This window comes from Excalfactoria chinensis, chromosome 14, assembly GCF_039878825.1.
Source record: "Excalfactoria chinensis isolate bCotChi1 chromosome 14, bCotChi1.hap2, whole genome shotgun sequence".
Lineage (NCBI taxonomy): Eukaryota > Metazoa > Chordata > Aves > Galliformes > Phasianidae > Excalfactoria > Excalfactoria chinensis.
Window position 1 is genome coordinate 6,381,930 of NC_092838.1, and position 13,014 is coordinate 6,394,943.

The 13,014-nt window shown below is 39.3% G+C and overlaps 1 protein-coding gene across 6 annotated transcripts in view; it reads left to right on the top strand.

The window, feature by feature from the left end:
• The window catches only part of GRIN2A (glutamate ionotropic receptor NMDA type subunit 2A), a 139,509-nt gene that overhangs the window by 74,503 nt on the left and 51,992 nt on the right, over window positions 1-13,014 (top strand). For all 6 annotated transcript variants that reach the window (XM_072348747.1, XM_072348752.1, XM_072348748.1 and 3 more), the window contains 2 exons: window positions 358-950; window positions 9,410-9,524. In XM_072348747.1, the coding sequence (XP_072204848.1) occupies window positions 358-950; window positions 9,410-9,524 (708 nt within the window). The remainder of the gene's footprint in view (window positions 1-357; window positions 951-9,409; window positions 9,525-13,014) is intronic.

Below are 13,014 nucleotides of genomic sequence, written 5' to 3' on the forward strand. Positions count from 1 at the left end.
TTTACTGGGTCAAAGTCTGATGAAACTAAAGCTGAAGATGAGATGTTTAAGCTTGAGTGAAGCTTCTGCTTCCTCAGTAAGTCCCGAGTTCAGTGGTCTTCACGTGACAAAGCTATTGGAAATATCTTCCATAAATACCTGTTTGTCACTCTTTGGCAAATATTTTAATTAGTTGTGGTACTCACAATCAGCCTTGCTTACTAACGATCAGAATATGATAGAGCACAGGAAGTTCTTTAAACACAACAGAAGCTTGGTAGCTGTGGTAGACTTAAGAATTAGAAGAATTAGAAGAATTAGAACATCTTTTTATGTTCGTCCAAAAGTTGTAATCTTTCACTGTATTTTGTATTCTAGGATGTGATGTCAACATTCTTCCAATTTGGGGCTTCTATCCAGCAGGAAGCCATCGTCATGCTTAAGATCATGCAGGATTATGACTGGCATGTGTTTTCTCTTGTAACCACCACCTTCCCCGGATATCGAGACTTCATCAATGTCATTAAGACCACAGTGGAAAATAGTTTTGTGGGCTGGGACATGCAGAACATCATCATACTTGATACTGCCTTTGGGGATGCCAAGACACAAATCCAGCTGAAGAAAATTCATTCATCTGTCATCCTGCTCTATTGTTCCAAGGATGAAGCTGTCTATATACTAGATGAGGCTCGCTCACTGGGCCTTACTGGGTATGATTTCTTTTGGATAGTTCCAAGCCTCGTTAGCGGTAACACAGAAATTACTCCCAAGGAATTTCCTTCAGGACTCATTTCAGCATCTTATGATGAATGGGACTACAGCTTAGAAGCTCGGGTGCGGGATGGCCTTGGGATTATTGCCACTGCTGCATCAGCCATGCTGGAAAAGTACTCCTTCATTCCTGAAGCAAAAACTAGCTGCTATAGTCAACTGGAGAAAAATGACCGGCCATCTCACACTTTGCACCAGTAAGGTTTATTGTCTTTTTTTTTCTTTTCTGTGCAATATTGGTAATTTTCCATTGTAGTAGTATTATATGTCTCTTGAAGGAGGAAAATAGGTTTTGCTAATGCCATCATACTCCTTTCAAACAATGAATTTCAGACGTTCCAAAGGAAGGTGCAGTAAGAAAGGCTACATTGCTAACTGTACACATGGAAATGGTATGTGTTGTTGAGAACAAACTCTGAGTCTGATGTCAAAGGCAACAGAAATTGGTTTTAAGTGGAATGAAATTAAGTTAATAAAATAGTGCCATTGCGTATCTGAACTGTGAGGTGCATTATCAAAAAGCTATCGAAGGTGTTGCCTTGTTACCGGGACTCTCATTTGCATCAGCAGGAAGATGCTAATATTTCAGAAGAAAAAAAATGTGTAATGTTAAGTAGATGTTCCTGGATATTATAGAAATATTAGATTAGTTACCCAGCTTTTACTACCTAATACCTGAAATCTGTCATTTCTTCTTGTGAGCATTTCATTTTTGTCACTTCCTCTAGAATAGCTCTGAAACTTCATCTGCATAATCCAAGTTGGTGTGGATGTTATCTCAGAGCAGTTTTTTCATTTGGGGACTGGTAAGGTTTAAATGAGGATTCTTTGCTATTTATTTATTAATTTTGTCCTTTTATTTATCCCCTTTGGATGTGGCACTCCTCGTTACTTGTATCCCAAATGTTGCATAATAGATGCTGTACAGAAACAATTTTTTTTAATCTGATTTTTGAGAGGAAGTAGAAGGAATCTTGCATATTTTTATAGCTCTTCACAATCTCTCCTAGGGATATTACTAAGCAGCATTTGTGAAATTTGTTTTGACTGAATATTGCAGATGCAGCTCTTTACAGTAAAGGAGGTTGGAATTGCCAGAAAAAGGAAAATCAGTGACAGATTCATTTGGGAGTTTATGGGATGTTTTTAATCTTCTGAGATGTATGTGCATATTTAGTTTGGGAGTTGATTGCTGTATGATGTCCTGGAATGGTTATTTTTTCTTTAGAAAATGACATCTTTAAGATACAACATGCTTCAGAAATTCCCTTGTAGGCCAAATAGTGCTGAGTAAATGGATTTTAACATTTCACACATGAAATGCATAAACATTAAGGCCAAACTTAGGAAACTGGTACACCCTTTTTTAGGTAGAATTTCCAGTAGGTAGGGGGGCATCATACTTCAGGTATGACACAGCATCTTTAGGTATGACACTTCTACTTTTTTTATGCATCCCACCTTTCCTATCCCTAAGCCTCTGCTTCTAGAACTGTCCAAATTCACTGAAGGGACTGCAGAAAATCTGTAACTCTTTCTTTGCTACCATTCATTCCCCAGGAGGATGCCAGTAGGCAGCTCTGTGTTGTCTTGCCATTCTGACATGGCTCCTGTAGAGCTGCCACTGGCCACCCATGACAGGAGGTACTGCTTGGAGGACTGTCCTACCCATACCATGTATGCAACCCCTAAAACATGCATTGGCTGGAATAGATAAAATTTAAAGCTTGAACTGCACAAGTTTGGCAATTCCCAGCTGTGGAGCTGAATTGGGCGTTCAGCATTCAGTGCAAGTTGTCCTTCTTCAAGGTATCATTTTTTTTCTGATGAAAAATGTATGACTGCAAGAATAGGGTTTGGGAGTGATTGGGCAGAGAGATTAGACTTCACCAGGAGATTCTGCAGTGTGTGCTGAATGATGCACATTCAGTGGTGTTTTAACACAGCGCATTTTGGTTAATAAAGTCTTTTTATGCTGCAGAACACTGAGCTGCAAAGTGAAAATATATTGTCTGTACAGAAGATGCTTTGAGCTTCTCCAGCACCACACAAACAGGAAACAGGTTGCTTTAAATTTAGAAATATTAGTATTGCACTAAAACAAATAAAGTTTAAATAGTCTTCCTTATGTAATAGCTCCCCAAGACTATTCTTGTCACATGTAAGTGGTAAGAAAAGTAAGTTTATAGAAGCATTTAGCACTGCAAAGTAATCTCTGGGAGCTCACCAGTCATGACAAAGTGAATTAAGCAAATTCATTGTACTTCATTTTTCTCACCCCTAGATGTTAATATTTTTATTTTTTCCTAGATGAAAGGAATCTCCTAAATTGGGGGTTTTATTCTGTAATTTAATCTGTGTAGTTTCAGGCCACAAATAGTGCAGCTTTGTATTTTCTACTAAGATAAATAAAAAGATAAATGGGTAAGACCATGTATTAAGGAGTAAACTTGAACAAAGGATTTTGGAATGCGCTTACAGTGGTAAAGGGCTGGAATACTGTAAACAGCTGATGGACCTGGGGGCTGCTGTACTGGGTTGCTGTTTTTGCTGGGCATTGCTGGTAGAGAGATGGGGTTGCACAAAGGGGAGTTTCTTCCCAGCTCAATACAGACCACTCAGTGAAGAGCAGAAAAGTGACTCCTTAAGGTGATGCCTAAGCAAAACCAAGCTCGAGAGGAGGGCAGAAAATAGGATTTTAAATTCTGTCTGTTATAATGACAATCTAATTCAGCTTTAAACTCAGTATTGTGTTCTAAGGCAATTCCATAATAGCTAATTTGTGTGTAAATGGAGATAGGTAATGCTTTATGTGCTGCTTCCCACATCTAGCGAGGTTCATCTTCACTTATAAAGAAATTCTATGTAAAGAAAGCTATGAAGTGAAAGCTCCTCCTCCCTCTTTTTCAAATCCTTTGTGTATTAAATTGGCTAGAAGTTATATATGTTTTGAAGCACACAATTTATCCTTCTCATGTCATGGCAATTCTAAAATGCTTTTATTAGCTTTCTAGACCCAGAAAAAATCTAGTTTGCTTTAGTTTTTGGAACGGCCTGATCACTGTTCATTTCTGATACACATGCAAAAAAAGTAGTGTTTCTTTACAAGCAAAGGCTTTAAAATAAAATAGGGAAATAATTTTCAACACCTTTAAAATATGTTTCTGTGGATTCAGATCTTTTGCCATTCATGTAAGACCTGCAATCTTCTAATACAGAAAAATACTGTTGTGTGAAATACCAGCACTGCAGGGTAGCTAGAATTAGCAGTTCATTACAGCAGTGTCAGTTGAGCAAATGCTCTCTCTCTTACAAAGAAACATCGAAACAAACAGCAAAACAAAGTAACCCTATTAGTTGTCATGGAAAATTCGACTGCTGTATGAATAAAATGACTTCTGCATGATTTAGTAGAATCCTTGTGTTTAGAAGTCATAACTGTGGTTATGGTTATGGTGGGTTATGACTGAAAAAAAAAACTTGATACACCTGTCCAGCAGTCAGTTGTTGACCAGACTGTGTTTAGTTACGTGCAGTTTCCAAATACAACCAAAAATACACAGGATTTGGAGGTTCATCTTACTTTTTGTAGGGAAGTTGTGGGGCTAAAAACCTGTCCAAACTGCTCTGGGCAGGCTGTGGTTTCATGCTCTGGCCACACGTTGTTTCCATTATTCATTGTCACCTAAGCCAGAGAGCAGCAGCAGTCTGAAGTCCGGAGAGGTCCAGTTTGATGGCCTATGATAACATTTCATTTGCTTATCTATGCTGTTGTTCTGCTGTTGCAAGTTGCTTATGAAATGTCTGCTCCAGATGATGAGAATGTGCTGTCCCTGAAGTCCTGGTATTCATTTATCAAGTTCAATATTTCGATGCCAGCTTTTAGCAATGACAGATGCATTTTCCTCTTTTTCTTTCAAGTGAACTCAAGTATTACTTGGACACAATGCTTTGATTGATAATCCAGCATATCTGTTTAATGTTTTCCAATTTTCAGAGATTTGTTCATTTCATTAAGTTCTGTCAAAAGACTTGGGGGGGAAAAAAACAGTATCATCTGCTGTATAGTCTGCTTGAAGATGTATTGTTATTTAATTGCATAGGGAGCAAAATGCTTTTCTACTAGTAGAGATGCTCTGCAGAAAAACTAAGTATAATTTCATATAATCAGAGACTGGTTTGGGTTGGTTGGAAGGGGCCTTAAATTGTAGAGTCATAGCATCATAGAATGGCTTGGGATGGAAGGGGACCTCAAAGATCATTTATTTCCAGTCCCTCTGTCATAGGCAGGTTTGACAACCACTAGATCAGACTGCCCAGGAACTCATCCAGCCTCGCCTTGAACTGCTCCAGTGCTGGGGCATCCGCAACTTCACTGGGCAGCCTGTGCCAGTGCCTTACCACCCTCTGAATGAAGAATTTCTTTCTAACATCTAACCTAAACCTCCCCTTTTTAAGTTTAAATCCAGGTGCCAAATGCAACCTTAGCAAGTTTGCTGACACAGCAGAAGGTTGTGCTGCAATTCAGTGAGACCTGGACAGATGAGGGGAGTTGAGCAGAGATGAAACTCATACAGTTCAACAGCACAAGTGTAGAATCCTACACCCGGGCAGGAAAAACTGCATGCATCAGCACAGATTAGGGGTTGACCTGCTGGAGAGGAGCCCTGCAGAGAAGGACCTGAGTGTTCTCATAGACGACAGGTTGCCCATGAGCCAGCAGTCACTGTGTGTTCATAGCAGTGCACAGCGTAGCATAGAGGGATGATCTGAAGCATATGCTGCTTACTTGGTTTGTAGGGAGACAGCTAATTTGAGTATACTCTCTAATTAGGACTTTGGTATGCAGGGTTGCACTAAATCTAACTTACTTCCAGTGAGCATATTTTAAACACTAGCAGTTATTTCCATTTCTTTTAATTCATGTGCTGTAAGTGTCCTCTTCAGTAGCATAAAAGTTTTCTGCATAGTATAGTTCTATATAGTTCCATTAAACAATAGGAACTGAGTTGATGAAACTTGTTGTTGTTTCCCGCAAAATAAAACTGAACTTTGCCAGCATCCTGACATGATGCTGGCATACTGACAGAGTGATTCTGAAATTACAGAAAGCTTGTATCAGATTTTTTTCCCTGGTTAGGTCTGTTTAAGAAGCAGAAGGACCAAGTCAGTTACCAGCTTATGAGGCTTCCAGAACATCTTCCCAGCAAAAAAAAAAGAACGACAGCAAAACCCAAAACAAAACAACAACAAAAGAACAAACATGGCCTGTTTGTTTAATTGAGCACAGCCAGTTTTGGGACTGGTAGCAAGTTTTGGAATTCAAAATAGAAATATGAAGGATATTAGAGATGGTGTTGCTGCAGAGAACCAGGCAAGCTTCCCAGGGGTGAGTTTGAGGTGCTGCTGAGATGGTGAAGCAAAATATAACAACATTTTGTAAAAGAAGTGCTAATATGTTTACTAATAATAACATTAGCTCACTAAACCTTCTGGTGTTTGATGGGTTATACTAGCCTGCAGCACCCACCCAGCCAGCTGGACCCTTCCTAATTTTGCTCCCACGCACCTCTTTTTTTTTAAAAGGGTTCCCCAAGAGTTTAGTTGCTGGTCTGGCAGAATTGGGGCAAAATGACATTTCCAGATCTGGTGTCATCTAGTGCTTTAAGGAACAGCTGGCACAAGGTACAAGTAGTTGGCGTGCCATTCCTTTTTCACAGTCACTGAGCATATTGTTCCTAAAACTTGAATCATCCATGCTGGCTCAAGGCCTAGGGAGACGCAGCTCCAGGAGCAGGAGTTATATTCAGGAGGCTGAGGGCTGGGGATGTGGAGGAGGAGGAAGAGGCATGAAGATGAGGCTCTTTCTTTGCATTACTGGGAAGGACTTTAAGTGAGAAAAAAATACCATACATAGCCTATGCTATAAAATGGTCTTGACAAATACGCTTATCTGTCTGAAAAGTGCATTATCTTGTTTAATAGTGGTCTGTTTGAGACCTGTTTCTTCCAATACTTTAGACAACATATTATATCCTTTACACACAGACTTTCTAAAACTAATTTCATAGATGTTTTTCAGAAAGACTATTTCTTAATGATAAATCACTTTTCATCAGTTTTCTGTTGATGAGTGTTTTCCAGATTTCACAGCAGCATCAGAATAAGGAAACTTGGCCCCAAAAAGACACAGAAAAAAAATTTCATAGCTTCAAAAAACAAAAAAAGAAAAGATAAAGCTTGGATTCCTTCCTGCTTTTTTAGGTATGATCCTGGGCGAGTTCCAGGCCCAAACAGTCAAGATTATTAAAATGATTGGTTCATACTGTTGGAGGAAAGTGAAGTAGCATCAGATGATGTTGGATGTGAGATATTTCAGCTCCTCTAAATCTCATTTTGGAAGTCCCTCATTTGGGAAAGAAGGAAGAAAGGTTTTTTTTTTTTAATGAAGCTGGTGTTTCCCTCAGTCTCTGCTGTTTCCCTCCTCTGCCTGAGGCTGTCACAAACTCCAAACACTGCCCCATGGTGAGGAATTGGCTGAATAAAAAGTGATGCTCTGTTATGATGGCACTGGAGGGAGTTATCCGGTTTGCTGAGCTGGTGTGAGCTGCAGGAGTTGTGGCTCATGTGGGAACTTCAGGCCACGTGCTGGATTTCACAGGTCCAATAACAAAGTTCTCGATCTTTCTGAATCTATAAACATTAAGTTGGAAATCAACATTAAGTTGGAAATCTCGAGAGCACTGTTTAACCTTGGTGCTTCAAAGAGCTGCTGTAAATTAAACGTGAATGCATTTCTGTCAGGATGTTTCAGCATTTCTCTTTTCAGTTTTGTTTGGTGTTTGAAATCAAGGGGAACAATCCAACTAAAACTTGCATGAGAAGGGTTCAACTCTAGTCTGATCACCAGAGACTATGTAATGAAAATGCTGATCAGACACCAAGGCCTTATGTAGTATGGTAGCTATGTGTGCTCCAGTCCTTAGGAGGACACAACGTTCTTGGATCCCACTTTTGTGGAAATGGGGGCATTTGTGCCTGACCCTATAAGAATCTGTGCTCATTGGGAGAGGGCTGTTCCATATTTATGAAGCAGAAGGGAGAGACCTCCTATAAAGGAAAGTGGGGAAATACAAATACAAGCAGTGCCTGCTTTCGCATGGTGTCCTTAGTTTTCCTTGGCAGTGGCTCCCTCAGCATGCCATTCCTTGGGTCACAGCACGTTTAATTTTCAGCAGTGAGCGAGCATTGTTCTGGCTTCTTAAACGTACCTGCCAGCAAGTTCTGCCTGCTGATTTGCCGCTTGCTCTCGAGGTGGCAAACAAGCTTTTTATTCCTGAGCAAGCTCTTTCAGTGCTGGATGAAAAATGTAGTATATTGGAAAGTAGTTCAACTGAAAAGCAAAGTTCTGCCGAGGGGAAAATTTTCACGCTGGAAGTCTGTCATAAAATATGAGTTGCTGTGATGGGTGAATTTATAAATTGCTGTCAAACCGGTGCTGAATGGTGTTAATATGGTTGTTTAGGGCAGTGCTCATTTAATTATTAACTGTTATGATACAATATCATTATTTCTCCTGGATCTGTCTTCCTTTATTTAGTGCACTTTCTATTGCTGGGACTTGCAGGCAGCTAAGTCTGTACAAAGCCTTCTCCTTTGAATGTGACACTGAAGAATTATTTCTATGTCAGATGCACCAGGAGGCCACACTTCTACTGTAGAAACAAATACACGGTGTAAAATTGCATCAGTTTCTTGTGCATATGAAAGCACAGTGCAATGAGCGAGGAGTTTCTGGAGTAACCTTAAAGCCCTCCAAAGCACGTCTCTCTGAGGGCTGGGATAATAGAGGTGCTAAGTGAAGAGTTCAAGAAGAACCTGTAGCTGAAAGCCTGGACTGAATTTCATCTCATAGATTGCCCTGGGAACCAGATTGTTTCAGACTACAGACATAGAGTGGAGAGTATGCTGTCTTCTGGAAGTACCAATGGGTTTCCCAGTAGGATGAGGCAAACAGCTTTTCCTCTTACCCACAGGATAGCTTGGTCAGGCTCACACTGATAACCATGGGTTTGGATTTTGCTTTTTCAGTATGACCAAAGAACACCAACAGCACTACCATTGTTTTATTCACTTCCCTTTCATAGTGATTTTCATAAGTGTGGGAGTTTGGGTAATGTGCAGAATGATGGATTTTTGCAATATCACAGTCCGGGGAGCATGGCCTATTGCTCCAGCAGTTGAGTCTCTTGGCAGCAAGATCCCCATATTTGTGCTTTAAGTAAAAAGTGCATTTTTCTCACCACTCTTTCTGACCCTGGAGCAGCAGAAGCAATCAGTTCTCACCAACAAACACTGAAGCTGTGGAAATTGCTTTAAAAATGATGTCTGTTATGAATTGTGTTATTTTAAACAAATAATATTCTGCTTTCTCCTCTATTAAGACTCCCAAAAATGTTCAGCGTTTCTGCATTTGGAGACTGAGGCTTTACTAAACTTAACTTCGCATACTTGATGCTTTTTTAGAGCATTAACAAGATTTAGTGCATGGACTTCATTGGTGCTTCTGATGACTGAATTAGTTTGCTCATTAACTGCTGGACAGCCGATTAATTTCTCATTAATTTTTTTTTCTTCTCTTCTTTTTCCCTTCCAGGTTTATGATGAACGTGACTTGGGAAGGTAAAGATTTGTCCTTCACCGCCGATGGTTATCAGGCACACCCCAGGCTGGTGGTGATCGTACTGAACAAAGATCGTGTGTGGGAGAAGGTGAGCATCATCCATAGGTAAAGGACATGAGAGGAGGTAGGAGAGGCTTGGCAGAATTGTATTAAAGATGAGCAGACAGATTAATATCATGCACATCACTGATGATATTCTGCTGTAGCAGGTTTGTCACAACAGTTCAGAGAAGGTAATTTTGTTTTATTCTGAGTAAGTCTAAGGAATTTTAATGAGGAAAGCAACGTATCAGTGAAGAGATACCGCATGGATTTCAGAAAGTTTTTATGAAATGCATCTTTCATTTCTCTAGCACAATTTAGGATGGGTGACTGAAAACTATCCTGAAACTTGGACCTTACGTCTCTGAGTTTGCATGGATTTGTGTATCTTGATGTAGTCCAGGAGCTGTACAGGAAAGTCCTTTTACTCGCTTGTTGGCAATTTCAACAGACTTGAAGCAGATATTAATTCTCAATCTTGGCTCTGTTGTTTTGCAGGATAGTTGTGATTCCATGTGTTAAAAACAGACACCTCAGTATTTATATGCACTATGGGAAAAAATGCAGAAGTATCATAGCCCCAGATCTATTTAAAATTCATAAAGCATGACTGTGCATTATCTAAATTGCTACTGAAATCTTTGAACTCTTTTGTCTGATGGTTTTAGGATCTCATAAATCCTCAATTCTTTTTTGTAAGGCTGTCAGGTTCTTCATGACGTTGAATAATAATGACAAAATAAGAATTATTTGATGTAGGACATCTCAGTAAATATGCTAGTCATGCAAAACATAGAGAGTAGTTCTAGATGGTGCTGTGTGCCTCTTGATGTTCATTTGATGCAGATCTAATTCTCTGGATAAATTTAATTCTATCCCAGTGTGTCAGTCAGAATCGTTGGAGAATCTCTTTCTTAGTAACCATTATGACAATTACTTATCTAACTTAAACATTCTGCAAGAGTCTCTATATCACATATAATGGAAAAGTATTATCCTCTAAGGGGAATATTAGCATGGCACTTAGTGTAGCGAATGCTTATATAGGTAGACAACAACATTCGTGGTGTCATAAATTCATTTTGGGTTTTGATATTTCTTTAAAGAGAGCACTCACCTGACATGGGGGTATAGGTTAAATGCTCTGGAAAAATGAGTGAAGAAATGCTGAATATATGCACCAACAATATTTCCAAGAAATAACTTGAGCCACTTTTAGCCTTTGGGTGTCTCCTATACAAGAGCATGGATGTTTCTGTCCAGCTTTTGCTGTAGCTAACTGAGCATATTGTATGGCAGCAGCGTACACTCCGCCTGCTGCACTGGGCTGTGAGGCTCTCTATAGGAGGAAACCTACAGTTTTCATCTAGCGTGTATGAGGAGTCTTTAGAAAGAGGACACTGCTGCCCAGAAAATGTTATGCATCTACTCTTAGATTCTACCTAGATTTAGAGCCCTTTTGGAAGAGACCAGATGAGATATTTTGGTAGAGGCAGCCTGCCCCTAGCTGCAGTTTTGTCTCCTTTTCTATCGCAGGACTATGGGAAAGCAGCCAGGTTTAATTATGTCAGAGCGGAGAAGTGAAAGGCAGCCAAGAACGGGCTGTCACCACCAGAATTATTCCTCTGACCACAAGCTGATCCCTGCCTCTGTGGATGAAGACAAATAAACTGACTAATCAATTATCCTGGCAAGCTGGAGGCAACTCTCAGCCATATCGGAGCACCCCACATTTATAGCAGAATTTCACTCTGCTCTCGAGAAATAACAGAAACATTCCTCTGATTAGATACACAAGGAGATTCTTGCCCACCCCAGGTTTATTTGAGCATTTCTGTATTGCCATATTGATGTTCTTTCCAAGTTTCTTTCCAAGTTTCTTTCCTCACTTCATATCTTGTAGGAAAAAGGAGAAAGAAATCGGCTTCCTCACTGAACTGTTTTGCTCAGTTTCAAAACTGACATCTGTGGTCCAACATTTCCTGCTTTGAGTTTCCTGACAAGTGCACACACTTACTTCTGATTACGGCATTTCAATTAGTATCACAGAATTGTTTTACTGAAGTCTTATTAAATATTCTCAGTCGTAGATGGAAAACATCAAATCCTAGAATCTAATTAAATGATTTGCTCATGTGAAAAACTGCCAATGCAACAGTCTGCTAATCCTTGTAATATAACTAATGTACACAGAAATTGAGTACTTGCTCTATTATTTATGTAAGAAAGAGTAATTGTGTTTTATGTGAAGATTTTTGTCCAGTATTCTCTTGAAAGTACAAGATTTAATATAAGAACTCAATTTTCTTTGGTTTTAGGTAATAATCTGCTTTTATTTAAGCACAGTTTTCCTTGGTCTCAAAGTTGTTATACTTGATTCAAGGCTTGAGGTTATAGAAAATTCATTCAAGCGTAGTTGAAGAGCATACATCTTACCCCTAGGAAAATAAGCTCATTTTTCCATTGCAGATGACTCAGTATCGAAACTTTGAAATGGAAACTTTACATATAAATGGGATTGACTGAGGAGTTTGTCCCATATCTGATTCTGAAAAAAGCTGGTTAGATGATAATAGTTTGAAGACTGAAAATCACTTTTGGGCATGTTCTGCAGGCATCCAGCAAGATATTTTGACAGATCATTGAGCAGCTGCTCAAACTTCTGACATCAACATTCATATTCTCCCTGCTAATCTTGACAGGCAACAGGGTTGCTGTTCTCAGACAACATTTTTAAGGAGACAAGCTTAATGTTTCAATAAAACTTAATATATTTGCCAGTGCTGCCCAATGATCAGCAGAGCTCTGCAGCAACACTTTATTTATCTGAAGAAAATCTCGAGGTCCATCAGTACCAGCTGCCCGTTCCCCATTAAGCTCATATCAGTGCAGTGTAACCTTTATGTCTCACCCTGCTTGCTCGCTGAGTTGCAAACGTCACAGGCTATTAGTTTTTGTTTCATTTCATGTTGTTTTTTTCTCCTTAAATTGCGAAAATTAATTGACATAAAGCCAATCAACCCAATATTAAAATCATATACTGGCATATAAATAGCAGTAGCAAAATCAGGTTAACTTTAATTAGCTGTGTGTATGATGTATGTTAAGTAAGGTTGGGAATACTGTGTTGCATTCATAGATAATCATATTCCACGTGTAAAGATGAGTTCCTGAATAAAAGAACTTTTATTTGGTGCTCTCCTATTAATACAGGTGTAGTTAATAGTCTCTCTCTTCTGACAATACTAACTAAAGTTGTAGATCTGTGATCTGTTCTTTGCTTTTGGTGAGCATGGGTGCAGTAGGGAAGTTACAGTCATGGAAGAACCATTACTTATATCCAGGTTTATTCTAATTGTAACCAAAGATTTTTAACTTTCTACCAATGCAAAAATTAATGTAGAATTTGAATTTGCTCTGATAGACTAATCTATGCCTGATTTACAATCTCTGTATGAGGTTGTACATATTTGTATCTAGGAAGGAGTGAGTAGGCAGAGTGTGCACAGTTCCTGCCTGGAATAAATGGACCAAGG